Source organism: Genypterus blacodes, unplaced genomic scaffold, assembly GCF_046128005.1.
Source record: "Genypterus blacodes isolate CSIRO-AG114 ecotype Tasmania unplaced genomic scaffold, CSIRO-AGI_Gbla_v1 ptg000067l_1, whole genome shotgun sequence".
Taxonomy (NCBI): domain Eukaryota; kingdom Metazoa; phylum Chordata; class Actinopteri; order Ophidiiformes; family Ophidiidae; genus Genypterus; species Genypterus blacodes.
The window spans coordinates 15,927,501-15,946,603 of NW_027466879.1; the positions used below are offsets into that span (position 1 = coordinate 15,927,501).

A 19,103-nucleotide genomic window follows, 5' to 3' on the forward strand; every position below is an offset into this window, starting at 1 on the left:
GCACTCCTAACTTCAGCATCCTGCCTGTCATCAATCAGGACGCAATGACACGCTAACCATTGTGACATGTGAAACTGTGGAGGAGTGTTTGGAGGATGGTAGCTGAGGATGAACTCTCACCTGAAGGTCTTGGGTAGGTGTAGGCTATAAGAAAAATGGAAATATATGGATTATCACTCATGCATGCACAACTCGTGTCAATCAATCAATCAATCAATCAATCAAATCTGTCTATATAGCTGTGATCATACAAGAGACAAAACTGTTCAAATTGTGACTCACGTTCTGAGTACTGGATAATGCGGCTGACATAATCCCCGGTGCTGTAGGTGGTGACGGGGGCCAATCGGACCTCGTAGGACAGAGGGATTCTCAGGTCGGATATGGTGTGTGACAGCAGGACGCCCTTCACTGGCTCCACGCCCTTGAGGTCTATCTGCTTGGACACGAGGTTCTGTTTGTTCTAGATTTGTGCAAGTGAACACAAACAGAGATTGTCATCAGAAAATGCAAAGGGACACAAAGGATTCTGTCAAGTACATCTCCCGTCCTTCTCCACCCCCTGATTGTGCCATCCGCCCTTATCTCTCCCATTTCACTTCAACTCCTCTGATGTTTATATTTTAGAAGTCAACCAAGCTGTAAGCAGCATGTGACGGGAGATTTCCCCCCAGTAAAGACATAAAGCTTGAGCTCTTCTCCCATCTGGAGAGCTTTCATGGCAATATTAACCATCCGTATATGATTGGTGATAAAAACTCACATTTACGTAAACAGAAAACTAAAGGACAAAAATAAAATATACACTGATGTGACTGAAGTAATAACCAGAGGCAATTATTTGCTTATTTGTGATTTTATGCACACCAGCACCAAACAATAATAATTGTATAATGGAAGTGAAACGCATATTTATTTCCCTGCTGTGTCTCCCATTTAGTCTTTAGTGAACATGTTCCATGGATTTTTATGCTTTAGAAGTGTGAAAACAGACATAAAGGTGGTTAAATCCTGTGAAGGTAATCCAGTTCAATTGCTGTCTCATTTTATGTTGAGTTAGGTAATGTGTTTTTTTTGTCCTCCACTTTTAATAGAGCTTTTGCTGTGTTATTCCACCCACGGACAGAAGGATCCATTAGCTGTGTATCTGTCTCTGATCCCAGCTACTTAAAGACCTGACAGTGAGCTCAATCTAATGCATTGGGTCAGCCACTCCAGCATAACACCTTAGTACACCCACAGAATGCCATTATCAGGTAATGTATGCAGCTTTGGTCTGTACACGTGTGTATGTGTGTGAGAGTGTGCTTGTGTGGGTATGGTGAATGTCCACATTGACGTGTCCTTTAAGAGTGAACAAGTAAAACAATATGGCAAGTTGGTGCTCCTACTGCTAAAAGACAAAAGAAAAAACATGTTATCTGCCTTCCATCATGAATTTTGAACAATTTGTTACAATTTACATGATTTACATGAGATTTCTTCAGTGATGTAATGTACTGGATTCCATTTGTGTTTTCAGCACAAGTAAATCTTCGAAGACAAAAATGTTAAAAGTGAATAATGGTCACAAATAAGGCATAAATGTCCCTTGTCCATTGCTAATATATGGAATGACCATGGAAAAAAGCACAATGTTTACCAAAACTAAATCACTTGCTTACTATGCTGCTGCACTGCTATTCTGACCAAAATAGTGACAGTTTGTGTGAGTCACCAGAGCCGCGATGCATCCTGTCACTTTAACTGTAACTGCTACTGCACACTTCCACATTTCTATCATGAAATTTGCATTTCCTCCTGTCCTCTGACACTCAGGCTGAGGTGTCCCATTCCTGCCGGATGTCGACTCAACACCTCAAACTCTCTACTGACTAGACTCAGCTGATCATTTCTATTGACGAGAGCCACGTTGAAGCCTGCCCAGGCTGCCAAGTATTTGGAATGAATCCAATTATTGTGCAAGTCTCACACGCCAGCCACTACCAGATCGCCGCAAGTTTGTTCTTGGGATTCAAAATCTTTCCTTCCTCACCAGCCTCGTCTATCAGGGGCTCAACAAACCTACTGGGGAATAAAGCAGAATGGGATCTGTGCTGGCTTTCTTACCATAGGTGTCACTTTGCTTGTATTGCTCCTGCGTTTTAATGTGCTTAGAGTACCTGTGTTACTGATAAAATAGTATGAGATTAACAGAGTAATCCTAAAAAGTTTGCCCAGGGGTGACTTTCCCATTAATAGTACATTGCTCAGCATTTGTAATCACATACGTATATCGTGATAGACTTGTACTCTACAGTCATTCAGTCTATAATGGTATGAGTTATCAAAATGGATTATGCAAGCGCATAATTATGTAGAATATGGTGGCAAAAAAGGTTTTTTTCTCATGTAATATGTATTGAGGTGTGTGTTAGCAGCGAGGGATACATGTGAGCTTTAGATGAGAGTAGAAGATGCTATTTTCTGAAGAACAGGGTTAAAAAGCACATTTAGCACAAACAATAATATGTAGTAAGGAATGTAAATACACACCAACCTAGTGGGTGGGAGATAAGTGACAAAGGAACTTGACCAAAAGCATGTGCTCACACAGCAATATACACCAACACACAGACATCCATGGGCACACAGTGTGTGGGCAGTGATACAGACAGGGGATCAATAAGGCACTAAAGTGGCACTGAAATTCAGCTGCTTCTTCTGCTCTTCTGCTATGTGGCTCCCTCTGTCTGTTACCTTCACTAGGTCAACGGTCAGTGTGTCTGTGTTTGTGTATGTGTGTGTACATATGCTCTTCTTGATGTCGGGGCAGGGAGCACACTGGAAGATGAGTTAATCTCACTGAATCCCACATTACATGTAGCAATTTGTTGGTGGGCTCGCAGGTTTGTTCAGGCATGACATCGCTCTCGTTCAGAAACAAGAAACAGAAATCCACTGCTGAGATTTCAGTGCGGACCAGAGTATCGCAAACAATAGGGTGTCGCACTCCAAACATTGAATGCGTTTGAAAAGGATGTGACTCCTTCCATATTTCAAGAGGAAGCTGATCTTAAAGCTGGGTGTTCATGAGACCCGCTGCCATGTGGTAATTTGATTGACACTTATGTGTAACTCCGATAGAAGTAAACTTTTCAGAGGTGTGATTGGAACAGACAGAACTGTGAGAAAAAGAGAGAGAGAGATCTGCATATTCTGATTGGCTGTCCACTGGAGGTTTTCTTGGTCTTTTTGGCTCTAAAATCTAAACCATAACCATCACCTTTATTATCATTGATTCTGCAGCTGAAGCTTTCAGTTAAGCCATTGAGGTTCACCGCAGGCCAGTGCTTATTTACAGGGTCTATTGCCCAGCATCAACACAGCAGAACGCTCCTGGAGATCTGGAGAAGTATGAGTGCATAAAACAGGAACACCACAAGGGGAATCATTTGACAGTATTTTCTGAACGAAGTGCCGAAGGATGATATACAGTCGCATCTGGTGGGAGGGGCTACTGTGGTTCAGCCGAGCTCTTAAGAACAAGATTTATGCAGGTTGAGTGAACACCAGCGGCAATGGCAGATTATAAAGCATTAAGATCAACAGGGGTTTTTGGTTAGTAGTGATAAAAAAGTAAAGACAATCAAGGAACCACTGCGTTTTACGCAAACAGGACAAGGGATGTGTGAAAGTGAGAGAGAGCAACAGAGCAACCACCGGACAGAAAGGCAGAGAGAGTGATGTGTGGGTTAAATCTGGATTAGACATGTGAGAGGAGGCAAACGTCTTCAAAGGCTAAAGAGTGTAAGGTTAACTAACCTATTGACCTCTCTCACAGGAACACATCACATCTAATCATAGACTTATATTGGGTGTGCAGAATATTCATCAGTGTGTGTACGTGTAGCCTATGTATACTGTGTGTGTGCAGTGTCTGTGTCTCTGTGTGTGTTGCATGTGCATTGTGTGTGACTATAGACATTGTATAGCCAGAAAGAGGATTTGAATATGTACATACATTATTCATATACAATGCATTGACTTGCAATAGAATATGCAACTCTAATTTATCATGAATATTTTTTTAATTTCTCATATATATGATAATGGGGATGAGTGTTTGCAAAGTGTGTGTGTGTCTATGTGCAGAGAGAAATGGGACAGGGTTATGATGTGTGAGGCCAGGCCAGGATGGCTGCACAACTTCACTCTTATAAACAAAACACCCAAACACACTCCAAAGCTGAGGGTGGAAGACAATACGGGGATGGAGAGGAGAAGAGAAGGAAGAGAGGATGTGATGAGAGGAACAGTGATGGAGATGAAGAAATAAACAGAAGAAAGAAATGAGAAAGAGGCTTAATGGAGTTCTGTTCCTTCTGTTGTGACACAAACATGTGATTCACTAAATCATCACAAACTACATTCCAGTGTCACATTGTGAATGATGGATCCAAAGGTGCAGGTCAGGCCTGAAATCAACACGCTCAGAAAAACAAAGAGACGATGCTGTAACCTTACATACCCATGAATGAATGATAACGTTCCTCAGCATCACCAGGATTGCACACTAAACTATTTGGGCATCAATGAAACATAAAATTATAATATAAAATTTTTATTCCTCCTTGGTATTTATACTAGGTTATAAAGCTAATGCAGTAGGAGTCATTAAACAAACTTATAAGGGAATGAGAGAAGATGGAGTGACTTTAGCAGATGGGAGGAACGTCACAGAGTGCATTAACAAGTTTAATGACCTCTCCCTCCTTTGTTTGGTCCTAACTTATCTTCATTTACTACTGGCCACTGCACAGAGACTATGTGCTTATTATTATGTACTCATTCTGTGCCGCATACCTACATATTTTTTGTACTTCGCAGGGACTTTCTTGGTTGTATTCGATTTTTAATAAAAGATTAGCTAATTAAATCTTAACTTCCCATGTCTTCTTTCAAAGCATAATATTTGTGCAAAATATTGAACACTCAAACATACTCACATCACATCCTGCTCATTATTTGCACAATCCTCAGACAGAGGCCAACTGCACTGATTAATTTCAAGATAGATCGCAACCAAACTGCACTTCTGGCAATAGCGTGACTGTGTAATAAATAACGCATCTTTAAAACAAAAAACAAGTCTGTAATGAGGCACAAAGACGTTAGCAAACTGGCCCTGCTGTTGCACTGAGGTAAAATTATAACAAATTTGAAATCAATCCACGCCTTTATGGACACAGAGGGGTAGAGCTGGGTTTCTGAAGAGAAACAAGGAGGGCCTGTCAATTACATTAATATCGGCTCAGGGAAGCCCCCTGCAGGGAGAGGGGAACTAAATTAAGACGTGTAAAGGGGGATTTAACTGCCTGGCAATCAGTCATGAGGTGAACCATGATGCCTGCTCCACACACGCACACACGCACACACGCACACACGCACACACACACACACACACACACACACACACACACACACACAAACTTTTCACAACAGTTAGTGTCAGTCTAACAATGTGAGGTACATTATACACTAACACATGAAATGCAAAGCGTTAACCCACTTCCATGTTCAGCTCAAGTAAACGTGCATAAACATGTGCTCAGACACACAGAGCGCCGTCCTGCTAGAGCATCACTCTGTATGTGCAGTCATTCATCGTGTCTGGTGAGTCACCTTGCATTCCCCTCTGTGTGCTCTGTGTGTGTGCATGTCTCCCCAGAGCCTCCGCACAGCGCTACCGTCATTTTGTATGTGCTAAAAAGATAGCATGTCAAGGCGCAAAGAGGATGAGGCGAAGAAAGTGTTGCAGAAATAGATGAGTTGTGAAATTGAGATCGTATTACATCTTGAATGTGCTTGGGCTCTATTTAATAGTCGAGAGGACCACTGAGATTTGCTATTGTTCTTTAATTTGCATCTTATTTCGCTCTTTCACAGCCTTTTATTAGCTTTACTTACATTCTCATTCACACACTCTTTCCCTCCTCCCCCTTTATGCCTTATTCTCTCTCTCTCTTGATCACAAGTAATCGTGAAGGTAAAACCATTGAATTAAATTAAAGTTTAACAACATTTAAGAAGTCCTAAACTGCCATTTAATGCATCTCATTACTTTAACAATGTCAGCATAACAACCTGCAGCTTAAACTATTTATCAGCTCTGCTTCAATTGTCATGGTTCACTCAACATTAAATGCCAATAAGTCTGCACTTAACACAGTTCCTCAGAGAAAGAAAAATGACAGAGGAAGCCATGGTGCGTAAGAGAGGACAAAAGGAGAGCAAAGACGAAAAGGGTAGAAGGGGAGTGTTCAGAGAGCTAAAGCATGCAGTCTAATGTGCATTTAAGGAAGGCCAATGCTCATTTTCTTCCTCCCTCAAGAGTCTTGCTTAATAAGGTAAGCAGCCAAGTCCTAAAGTAGGAGGGGAAGCTATTCATCCACAGAAAGGAAAGCTGGCAGAACCAGTGTTCCCTTACACTCGGCGCCTGTGCACACACACATACACACACTTGTCCTCTCCCTGAAGAGCTCAAGTCTTAACCTCACTCTGGGGTCACAGCCTCTGTCAGGACAGGTTGGGGTCAGGGCATAAGGCCCGGAGGCGTCTAAAGAGAAGAAATACTGTCGATAATAAATTTAAAAAAGGAGACGAACGCATCACCTTTTATTGGCCTGCATGATAGAGCCTGATCAGACTCAGTTAGACTACAGTTTGGGTGTCAAATCAGCTCCATGGAGGTCAGAGAGGTTGAATGTCTTACTAAATTCATCGGAATGAAACCTACAACCTCTCGTGGTTTGACATGTTACAAACCAATGAATATTTAGTGCATCTAATATAAAAATGCAAAAACCTAAATTCCATTTTTAGATCCCAAATATATTCAACAGAATGTGAACCAAACATGTTCAGCAGACAACGGTGCAGTGCAGTGCAGCCATAAAAGAACACAATGTCCTGTGTTTGAATATTCCCTACATGTAGCCATCATAAAGTTTCTAACATTTATCAATACTGTCATGTTATTCTGACATAAAACCGTTTCACTTTAAGGGAAACTGAGTATCCAGGGAAATATATCACTTCATGAAATCCTGCCAATGCAAAGTAAATCATTAGAGGACACAGTGAAATATAAAATTACCACTGTGATAAGGTTCAGCCTTTACTGCAAGGTATATCATAAGAGAAGACGGGGGTTGGCAGTGGAAGCATTGGCTCTCTCAAGCTGCAACACTGAGAGCAAACACTTGATTTCCTGGTTGGTACTCAAACCTTAAGTCATGCTGTGATAATGAAGGGATTTTGTTGGACCTGAAGTCATGCTGTGATAATGAAGTGATTTTGTTGGACAGTTTCATTTGATGATTACACATTGTAACCCTTGCTTTGTGAGCACAAGTGGAGCCCTCTAATGGAGCTCTTCAGACTCTACTACAAATGTTTGTCTATGTGTACTGAATACCCAGAACAAAGCCTAGATGAGCTACAACTGAGTGATGTAAGCTGCTTAAGTGGTAAAGTAGGAAAGATGGGGACATTGTAGAGGAGAGAAGAAAGAGAAGGGAGGGGATAAACAGAGAAGGGAAGAGAGGTAAATGATGTGGCATTGTCGATTCTCTGCACATCTTCATTGATTGACTGCCTACTCCCTACTACCCAAGCTTAGAGAGCCCCATGTTTACTTTGCATGCGCACTGCACTGAATCCAAGATGTGTGTGTGAGTGCACATGCATGCATCATCATGTATGCAGAGGTCGTTAGCATGTAAATAAAGGCAGGTGAACAGGCGAAGTTTGCTTTGGATTAAGGCAGCCTGATCACTGTCAGTCACAAGGGTGTTTGACACACAAAGAAAGTCATTTCCCATTTGTCAGTGCCATGAAGCTTTATGTTCTCCAGAGTCTTTTGTTAGTGATTGAGTTAGTGTTAGTGATTTGTTGCATGTCTCTGTGTTTGTGCATGTGCTCTGAGATCTGTGTCTGGATAAATCCATACACGAATCCACATCCAGTATTTGCGTGTGTAGTTTACCTTTCGAACATTAATCCAGTAGCCTATGATGCGGTCGGTGGCCTCGGGATCTTTTTGTGTCCACTGCAGGTTGTAGGAGTAGTTGTTTCCTTTCAGGATTCGCACTGGGTTGGGCGTGTCAAAGTAGAACTCGGCATTGTAAGGTTGTGCTATGTGAAGAAGATGGAGCGAGACAGAAGGTGTGTGTGTTTGTGCACAAGAGAGAGAGCAAGTGCGAGAGAGAGAGAGAGAGAGAGAGAGAGAGAGAGAGGGGAGAGAGAGAGAGAGATAATGACCTACTTGATTTATTCTCTGATTTATCTGAATGTGTTGGCCAAAAAACAGCACATGATAAATGGTCCTGGAGAAGAAGTGCCCAGTGCTGATTATGAATATTTACAGCCACATAAATGATCGTTCTGTATGAGTCCCTTTAGGCTACACTGATAGATAGATATATAAAGACAGCGAGAGAGAGAGAGAGAGAGAAAGAGAGAGAAAGAGAGAGAGAGAGAGAGAGAGAGAGAGAGAGAGAGAGAGAGAAAGAGGGAGAGAGAGAGAGAACGAGAGAGCAGGAGAGAGAGACTGCACTATTGAAATTACAGTAACCTACCTTCAAATAGTATTTCATTCATCTATCGAAATATCTGCATTACATACTGTATTCTAATAATTATTCCAATAAACTGATGCTTCTGATGCCATGCAGTTATTTGCATCATCAAAGAGAACCTCTTTTAACAGTTTTCACTCACCAGTGACATTGAATTTACATGTGGACGTTCCTGCACTGTTGCTGACTTGGCACTCGTAAGAGCCGTTGTTAGTGGACTCCAGCATGAACTTCAGCTCTGGGGTCTCCTTCAGGTCTGGCAGGGGCATGCGGATCGCATCGCCATTTTGGTACCAGCGGATGTTTGTCAGGCGTGAGGGGTTGGACCTCAGGACGATGCACCTCAGAGTCACCATCTGTTTATTCCGAGACCGCACATCCTGGAAAACAGGATCCAGCATGGGAGGATCTGTGGGAAGGGGGAAGGAGGTGAAGGGAGGTTTAGTCGCAAGACCTGTCCAGTTGTTTTGAGATATGCACAGAAAAGATCATGTCATCATTACTAATTTCATTCCTTCATTCATTCTTATCCAAGGCTACTTCTTCAATTATCTTACTAGCCAAAATAAAACATTATTACTGTTATTCAAAAAATGGACAGAACCCATGGATACAGCCAGCCCAATGTGTCTGTCTGGGATACCTCATTTGTATTTATCTTCATCTTGCATTTGTATATGGTGTATTTGAAAAATACTACTCATAGTCGTACTACATATTTGTTTTGTGATTGTCTATTGTCTGCTGTGTGCTCTGTGTGACCTGGAATTCCTTGTACTTGGAGAATAAATCAGATTCTGATTATGGTATCTATCGCCATCATCTGTGTGTCATTTCTTCCTTTTGCCGTAGTCATTCTTTTGTCGCTTTGTCCTGGAGAACAGAATACATAAGTTGTACAATTAACCTGTCACCAGTGACGTGTGGCACTTTGGTTAATGACTAGCAGCCATTGCCCTGGGGTCAACCAAGACACAGCAGCCAAATTACTGTGCTACAAATCACTAGGCAGGTGGTTCCCCCCGGCTAATCACGCAGATAATAGACACGATGCTAATACTAGTATTGCAATACCAACGGTGATGAGATCTGATATTAAGGCCTCGAGAGACAAGGCTGCATGACTGAAGTCCCTCATGAATCAGATTTATCTGACATAGATGTGTAATTATGTTGTAATCTATGTTTTGCCTGTAATTTAGACTGTTATGGCTGCAGATAGAGGCAGAGGTATAGGGAGAAATGAATACAGACATGGAGAGACCAAGAACCAAGGAGGATGACTAAGGGAGAAACCCAGAGTTTGATGTATACAATGTGGGTCTATACTAACTGCCAATAAGGGAAAAGTAATACATGTGTATTTGAATTTAATGTATTGAATTTCCACAATAGCTGTAATTTTGATAACTAATTATGTTATTGTTTAATCTGACCTCAATGCATCCTATACCATCTACACCTATGAAAAATATACATATTAGATACCACAGTGTTGCTTCTTTATTTATTTTCTCTGGCTTCCACATTTTAAGGAAACATCTTGTCAATATTGATTGCAGGCTTCTTTGAATAATGTATACCAAAGAACCAAACTTCTTATGAAAGTGCATCTAATGATCACTCTGAAAATACATAATTTATTAGTTAGTGGCATGGGTATTCAGTACACATAGACAAGACCAGTAGAATTGTTTTTGCAATGGCAGTTAGTGTGGGTGAAATCACAGCCAAATCAAATCCTTGTTTGGAGTCACAGTTTACCATTCTGCGCTTGCACTCCAGTCACAGGAACATGAGCATGAACCTGCATGCTAAAGAGGCCCGAAACCACAATAAGACTGAGCTGCTCAGCATCTTGTTTGTTTTCATGCATAATGTCTACATCTACTACATGTAAATGTCACATTCTAATAAATCTTTGATGTTTTGTTCTGTTGCATCCTCAGAAGAGTTAGTGTGTTATTATCATGACAATACTCTTTTTAAAGTGTAATATTGCAGAGCATTTGTGACCAGTGTGTTAATATCATTGTGTTTGTGGTGGTGGTCGGTGGGTAAATTAAAGTATAATTTTACTTGTGAGAAATTATTTTGTCTGCTCATACTTAAGTATTGTATGTAATGTGGGTAGATGGGGAGGAGGGTGTTGAATGGTGGCCCCATTTCTAACATCTGCTTAGGGTGCCTAAAAAGCTACAGCATCGGCTCTGCCTCGGGCCTGTGTGCCCTGACTGCAGCCACAGCCATACTGCACAGATAAGCTGAAGGATGGGTGAGCAGTCAAGGGTCATACTGTAATCCTGTAGCCTGATTAGTGTATGGTCACAATTCCCCCTGCTGACACATGTGCATACCGATGGCTATCTGACTTTGGAAACAGTTGGCAAGGGTAAAGAAAAAAAAAAGGAAATGGGGAAGATGATGATGAAAGAAAAGTGATAAGGGAATATAGGGAGGAGGATGTGGGTTGTCACCCTGATATCTACATGAGGAAAAATATTATCAATTATAGCATATTACATATATATTTAACAAGCCTTAATACCTGCCGTGGAAAGATATGGCAGGACACAACTCCAGTTGGCTGCTAGTGTTGCTCTGTGTCAACTGGATGTGTAAGTAGGTTAATTTTTGCTAAAATAGCCACATTTTTATAAGGTGGTTATATACGTATTAGGACTGTGGCTGCTATATGTCTGGCATGAAAAATGGATTGCTACCAACCAACAGCAGACAAAGGGAAAATCTGTTTACTTGGAACCTGTGATCAAGCAGATCTCAAAGAAAAACAGAATGAGGAGGACAGATGATGGAGGACATCGATGACTGAGCACAGGAAGTGGGAAGAATGAGAGGATGCAGGATGCAAAGAGGGACAGACGATTTGGACAGAGGTCCTCCCTCTCTCACGGCCAACAGTTTACTGACTGATGAGATGATGATGATGAGAGTTGCAATTCTCATAAAGGGAACAATGAGAGCAAGTGAGTAAATAAGGGAAACAAGCGAAAACAGGAAACGGGAGAAGTGAGGGAGGATCAACTTAATTGTAAAACAAATGACAGCATCAACCCATCAGCTAATGGCCCCATTGAGAGTTGGTGACTTGAGTGGGACTCCTTAACTCAAATGATCTGCAGGAAAAGTTAATCATGTTCAGAATTGACATGTGTGGGCGCTTAACTCCATTTCTGGGCGGCACATTCAGGTTTTTAAAACCAGCCATGTCCAGTCCACACCTCTGAGGTTGCCAGGATCGCCGGCTGTTCAGCTTTCTGGAAATTAGATTTTTCAATGTCCCCTGTCACTCAGTTTAAAACAAGGACCCGCCTGAAATCTTGATAAAAACCTGTGTGGTAGGAAAAGCTCACTGAATAAACAATAGGCAATTTATAATGAGTAATGAATAGACAGAGTGATGTCTATATAAGCCCAATCATTGATAAAAGCTTTTTATTAAAACTTCTTTAACATATAGATCTGGTGGTAATTGTGGCTGTTGGGTGGTAAAAGGTTTCCCATCTGTTACTACAGCTGCAAGTGATTACCTATGGATATCGGCAGTCACATTTTCAGCAGACAGACAATAAGGAACATGATGGTGCATTTGAAAACATTTTTGGGTTACCATTTTAACATGTCTCGTAATTTGTTTGTTTTTCGTTCATTGATTAGACAGGTGTGTGTTAACTTCTCAGTCCGTTATGGTCAGCCCTAAGTCTGCCCTTAACTGTTTGTGTAACCCTAATTGAGAGGCGCTTAAGTCCTCAGGTAAGTCTGAGGTCTGAATATGGAGAAGCGTAAGTTTGGTATTAAATGCCATTTACAAGTGTACATCTCAGCTCTGAATCAGGCCCTAAACAAAGAAGGCGAAACAAACCAGACTAGTCTAAACAAGTGAAGTAAAAGGGACAGGGGATAATGAATGTCAGGAGGAGAAAGACAGATGAAGGATCCTACACCTGCTTGGTTTTAGGCACTTGGCAGGTGCCATAGCTCCTCTTTTAATATTGTTTATGGTCAAGTCTGTTTCTCCCTCCAGCTTTCTTTCCGATCTGTCTATCCACGCAAACTGACAGTATTTTGTAATCAGCATCTTGGCCTTATCCCCCTCCCCCTAAACCCTGTCTTTCAATGTCTAGCTCTCTCTTAACCCTTTCTGTCCATTCCTGTTCTCCTCATCTCTCTTCTTCTGACTCCAGAGTGGGGTGGCCACCTGGTCCATTAATCAGACTTGGCCAGTGTGGACAGCAAAGCTTCCAGAGAGTTGCCCTTCCGCCTCGCCTGCATTAACAAACTCTGTAAATCTTTCTTGAGGAAAGGAGGGGAGAGGAGACAGGGAGAGATTGAATTTTTTTTTCAGGCAGTTGGCCTGGATGTGTTTCTGTTTTCATCTCAGCATCACAGAGAAATTAGCCCAGCATTAATTATTCATTTCAATAATAGGAAAATAATCCTAAAGCTATGGTGTAAATGGAGTTGTATTCTACACTTTACTATTCAAGAAACACAGACAGGCTGGGGTCTTCCTAAACTATGAATAAAAAAATAGAAATATTCTTGCAGCAGTAACACTGGAGGGTGAGTTCTGAAGATTCATAGAAATTCCTCCCAGCAAGTAGCTTTTCCTTTGAGAAACAATGGCATCATTGTTTTATACCACTTCTGTGTGCGTGTGCATGTGTGTGTGGTTTTGTTGTTTTTGTAGGTTTGATGTGGGTTCAATAGCCCATCAGGCTCATAAGTGTTTTGAGTTGAGTTGTGATTTTATTTTTCCACATGTTGAATTTCATCATTTCATCATCATTCATTTCATTTAGTAATTTACATTTTATAATTGCTTTTCACAGGGCTGCTTGTCTGGCAGTAGACATTTGGCCTTGTTGAGCGTGTGAGGTGAAGTGTGAGCGTGGGGCGAGTAGGACATAAAGATGAACAGTGATTTCAGTTTTTCCAGTGTTCACATTTACTGTCTCATCATGGCTTACAGAGGCTCACACGCAGTGTTCCCACATTATTCTTTTCTTTGCAACTGCACAGACTTAAGGGCTGAAGCTATCTGTTGTTGAAGCGTGTTTTGTATTACTTCCCTGAACTGCATCCTATATATCCTATTAGGGTTTTAGAGCAGATAATACAATAACACTGCAAGATCACTGAAGATCCACACTTACACTGCACATTGAGTTGAACCTGTGTCTCACGCCGTTTGATGTTAAGCCCGTTGTACGGAGCAGTCTGGCACCGGTAAGCTCCCATCATGTCCCGGCTCACGTTGTTCAGCCTTAAGCGGCCATCGGGCGTCTCCACTGTGGTCTGCCCTGACGGCATGAGCAGGTCCTTCTCTATCCGTGACCACAGTATTGGTGGACGTGGTTTGCCATCCACCACTAAGCACACCAACTCGGCACTGCCTCCCTCTCGCACACTGACAACCTGCCCGCCGGGGGGGACGGCCAGCAATGGGGGAGACACTGGAGAAGAGAAGGAAGAGGGAAAGCATTATGGTTTGTGCATAATGTTTTGTTTTAAATGGAAATGCCTCTATATTCATAAGAATATCTACTTTTGAATACTTATTCTCTTTCAACATCTCAGCCTGACTCCAGAGAAAAGTTTTTTCCCCTTTTTGGGATTGAAGACAATCATTTCTACGCCCCACTTACAACAGTCATATAAAAATGCATATTAAAACGGATACAGCTCATAAACGGCTCTTATTAGGGAATTAGATTCAATTTTACAGAAAATAATATTGTAATATTCCCATAAAAATATTTCTGAGCAAAATTTTATTCTGTTTTCCTTTCTAAAAGGAGGTAGGTAGACATATAGACATATTTATATACTTATATATATATATATATATAAAGTGGGCAATTAAGAAGGGCACTACAGTTGGATGAGCAGAAGGATCAGGATGGCGGCAGATGATGGTTGAGTCAGAAAATGAAGTGTGAGAAAATGTGAGAAGAGTGTAAAAAGATAAAATTTAAAGAGAAGAAAAGAAAAAGGGGATATAAACAAGCTGGGAGGCGCACAGCTGGATGCTGAGAGAGAATGAGTAGTTATGAAAGCTACTGACATTCCCAAAGCTAGTGAGACAATAAAGTGTCTTCAGTGGTTGCCGACATTGAAGTAAACCACACAGTTGCACACATTGTAGTCACACAGATACTGAGTCTACACTGTTGAAATCCTCTGGGTCGTACAAACTAATGAAAAACGGTAGGGAAAGATATTTGAAAAGGGAGAATAAGAAAGGACAATCAATTGAAAAGCAAAGAAAAAGGAGAAGCAGCAGTAACAGATATTTGTCCTGAGAAGATAAGAAGAGATACAGGACCAGGGGAGACAAAGGGACAAAACCACTGTGTGTGTATGTGTGTGTGTGTGCAAAAAGCCAGACAGAGGCAGGGGGGTAGGAAAATCATACCATTGTTCTGTGAGATGTTGACATCTACACGGAGCTCCTGAACCCTGCTGCCTGGGAAATTGGCCACGCAGCTGTAGGTGGCCAAGTCTCTAAACTTCATGTCCACGATCTCCAAACTGCTGGTCCCGGGCGCCATGTCCGGGTCACTGCGCAGCAAGATCAGGCTGTCCGAGTTGAAGACGGGGGCGCCGTTCTTGTACCAGGTGTAGTTGACCTTGTCTTGTGGTGTGGCGTCCACGTGACAGGACAGCTTGAGGTCGCGACCCATTTGGATGGTCTCGCTGTCCTTGTTAGAGTCCGGTGTGATCTGGAAGGTCAGGTTGCCCATAGCTGCAGGTGGTGGCAGGGTCAAGAAGATGAGAAGAGAGGGTTAAACAGGTGGTAAAGTGCCAGGAACTTAAATGTTAAAAGGATTAAAAGAGGTCAATCCAGATAGAGAATGTACATCACACCATTACTTTGACAAAGTGTGCATATTGGGTTAAATTTACTGACATAGTATGTAATAATGTAGGTCACAATAAAAGTATAGTTAAGTGGCAAATGACATTGAAACTTGAAGTGATGAATAAAAGTGAACACATGAGAAAATGGCACGGATGAGGGAGACGATGCTCAATTAAGAATACAGATGAATGAATGTAAGAAAAAAGAGATGACAAGGGAAACAGAGGAGGAAGAAGAAAATAGAGGCAGAGGTAAATTGTAAAGAGACAAAAGAGAGAAGATATAGCATGAAATAACAGATGGATAGGGAGGAAGGTGGAAACAAAATCAAGGACAAAGAGAAACTCTCACACCGTCACATTTCATTTAGGTTTTCAAAGGCAGCATTTCCCAACAGATTTACATGTTGAATGCAAAACAACTCCCTATCCCCTCCGGGAAGGCACACAGACGGCAAGGAGGAGAGCAGAGTTTGATTTAAACTGCTTTCGAGCTTGTTAACTAACAGTGAGCAGTGAGTGGTTAAGGCAACGTTGGAACTTTATCGGAATAGTGCACAGAGAGAATTTGGTGCGTGTATGCAAACTTACGTGATGTGTGTCTGAATCTATGTGCATGAGCTATGCCCACCTGTGTCACTCGCATACAGACTTCCATTTATCTGCACTCGCTGACCTGTGTATGTGTGTGTGTGTGTGTGTGTGTGTGTGTGTGTGTGTGTGTGTGTGTGTGTGTGTGTGTGTTTGATTCATTCAACAACTTGATGCCACCTGTGCTGGTGTGATGCGTTCAGGCCCATTAAGCTTACAGGAAAAAACCAATCCAGCATGCGTGCGCTACAGTGTTAACTAACAGGAGAGACTGTCGCTAATTGCTTCCACTCCAGTTTAACTAATTGGCGTGAGTAAGGATGATTAAAGGGCCTAAAAAAGGAAGGCGAGGGCTGTGTGTGTGTGTGTCTGTGGGGGGGAGAACGTTTCTGTTTGAACAGCATGAGGATTTAGTGAGGAGAGGTACTTAACCTTCACACCAACAATCGGGGATTAAATACACACATACACACATATTCACACATGCACAACAAAACTTAGAAACTTACAAAGTTAAGGAGCAGGCAGAAGTCAAATTGTTTCAGGTTCCGATTATTAATATGCATTGCAGAAAATGTAGTTGGCGGCCTATGTAAATGGATGCAGGGAGACCCAAGGAATCCAAGAAAATAAATGAGATCCTTTTGATTAAAAACATCAAAGTGGTGTTATTACAGCGCCAATATACAGGCTGACCCAAAATAAATAAATTCTAAAAATAAGAGTGAAGGTGCTGACCCTGACCCCTGGCAACCTGCCAAATATGATCCAAATCTGATTACAACTTTCCAAGTGATAGCTGTGCCAGGTGGACGGGCAGACGGGCAGACGGGCAGACGGGCAGACGGGCAGACGGGCAGACGGGCAGACAGGCAGACAGGCAGACAGATGCCAGTGATTACAACACAAGCTCGCCACTTCATTTTACAAAGTTTGTATCAAGCATTTTACACCTGGTCGAACCAGCAATTGTGTGCATCTGCACACAAGAGCAAACACACTCTTCACTTGGATACACTTCAGTACTGCAGTAAATCCCCTACCTTCTGTCTCCCTGTCAGCGAGGAACAAACGCACACATGCACGACTTACTCCTGACAACGAGATTGACGTTCCGGCGAGCAGGGTTGCCCACGTTGTTGACAGCCGTGCAGTTGTAGGCGCCCGCGTCAGCCGGCGTGACGGCCCGCAGGACCAGTGTGCCCCCACGGACTTGGGCGCTGAGAGGAAGGGGGCCGGGGGACCGTGCCCATGTCACAGTGGGTGAGGGAAAGCCACTGATCACCTCGCAGGTCATAGACACATCCTGCCCAGGATCCACGACCACTGTCTCGTTGACTGACAGCCGGAGTGCAGGGGGAGCTGGGAGACAGACGGGAGGAACAGTGAAGAAAGAATTAGAAGAGCAAATCACTTTCTTCTGTTTTGGATTGCAAATGATGTGCACCACTGGTGATGCAGATGTTGAAATGTTGCAGTTGTTGCGTGTTTAATGTGGTGTCTATCTCTTAGTAACTGCAGCATCAAGATGTAATTATGACTGAAAAGGTGAATTCTGTGGGCTGATTATGGATACGGGCAGTGATAATATTATTTCAAAATGAGAAAAGTGGTGTAAATGTGTGTGGGTGGGTGGGTTGGTGTGTACATATACACAAAACCAATGTGCTTATGTCTTAATTAATACTCAGTACGAACAGTTTTATTCATATGTTTTAATCCATGCAGTGCTGGGAGAAGTATTCTAATCATGAAATCACAGAGAGAATAATTAAAGGAAGGATTTAACAGCAGCACAGGAAGACAAACTGAAAAATACAGCTTGATCCTGAAATCTGGTCGGATAAAAGCAGAAATTCCCCCAGATTTGAAAACCTCACGTAAATTATATTACTTCGGCAAATTTCAGTAGCAGCCTGAATGCGTCTGGGGCTGTAATGAACTCTCAGATTGTCTCAGAGTCTGAGACACTTATGTCAATTACAGGCTTGTGAATTACAGCCGTCTGTTGAGGATCACCACTTTGGTGCAACTAAACGAGAACACTGCAGATATGTGTCCGGTGTACTGCAAAGAAGCATGTAAACATACTGTGTGTGTGTGTGTGTGTGTGTGTGTGTGTGTGTGTGTGTGTGTGTGTGTGTGTGTGTGTGTGTGTGTGTGTGAGCTATTATACATTCATGTGAGGATGTTTGTATGTAATCTATTTCCCAGCTCCTGCCCCGATCTGTCAGCTGGTACGTCTTCTATGATGACCTAACAGGGAAAGTACAGGATGACCCAAAACACCGGGTGTGGGGGATGGGGAGGGAGATGGGGAACGGGAGCGTTGTGTGCCCTGTATTTGCGGAGAGTTGGTAATAATTCTTTTTTTGCTTTTCCTTGATGGACCTGCAGCTCGTTATGTGCTATTAGGGGCTGCTGGGCATTATGGTGAAATCACTAAATGGTTCTTCAGGTCATTCTGGCTGTAATAGAAAGAAGGTATTAAGCGTGGTTAAGAAGCAAGCTCTGTTTATAATCAAAATCTTGAGTTACTGCTTCGAAGCATCAAAGAGGGAAACCTGCGATCATGATGAAACGTCTATTTATATTGTTAATCCTTGGAGGTTCTGTTTCTTTCTTTTATTACATGAGAAGAAAATGTGACTGGGTTTTCAGAAGCGTTCAAAATGATCTAGATAGTATCAGCGGAACAACTCTGATACCTGCAGACTTTGTAATGGGGTTTTGCATCTGGCTTCTGGGAGTAAATGGGGTGACAGGAGGGTAATTTAGAAAGAAATGAGCTTGTTACCTAAATGTCACCTGTTTCAGTCCCATGAGTGAGTACAAAAATGTTTCTGTTGGAGTAAAATAGGAAGGTTCTCTCCTATTTCATCAGTGACAATAAAACACTCAGATGAGGCAGCAACTTGGTCCAGAGAACTCGCTGCTGTTTCTTTATCCGTGCACGACTCAACCTGTCCCTGACGACAGAGGTCACTTTATGCTTGTATATTCATG

General features: G+C 42.2%; 1 protein-coding gene across 1 annotated transcript in view; it reads right to left on the reverse strand.

Moving 5' to 3' along the window:
- Window positions 1-19,103, reverse strand: part of mdga1 (MAM domain containing glycosylphosphatidylinositol anchor 1) — a 96,649-nt gene that overhangs the window by 22,906 nt on the left and 54,640 nt on the right. Inside the window, exons 5-11 of the mRNA XM_076156069.1 lie at window positions 17,190-17,459; window positions 15,061-15,390; window positions 13,799-14,098; window positions 8,764-9,030; window positions 8,030-8,178; window positions 283-463; window positions 121-144 (exon numbers count right to left, since the gene is read on the reverse strand). Of these exons, the coding sequence (XP_076012184.1) occupies window positions 121-144; window positions 283-463; window positions 8,030-8,178; window positions 8,764-9,030; window positions 13,799-14,098; window positions 15,061-15,390; window positions 17,190-17,459 (1,521 nt within the window). The remainder of the gene's footprint in view (window positions 1-120; window positions 145-282; window positions 464-8,029; window positions 8,179-8,763; window positions 9,031-13,798; window positions 14,099-15,060; window positions 15,391-17,189; window positions 17,460-19,103) is intronic.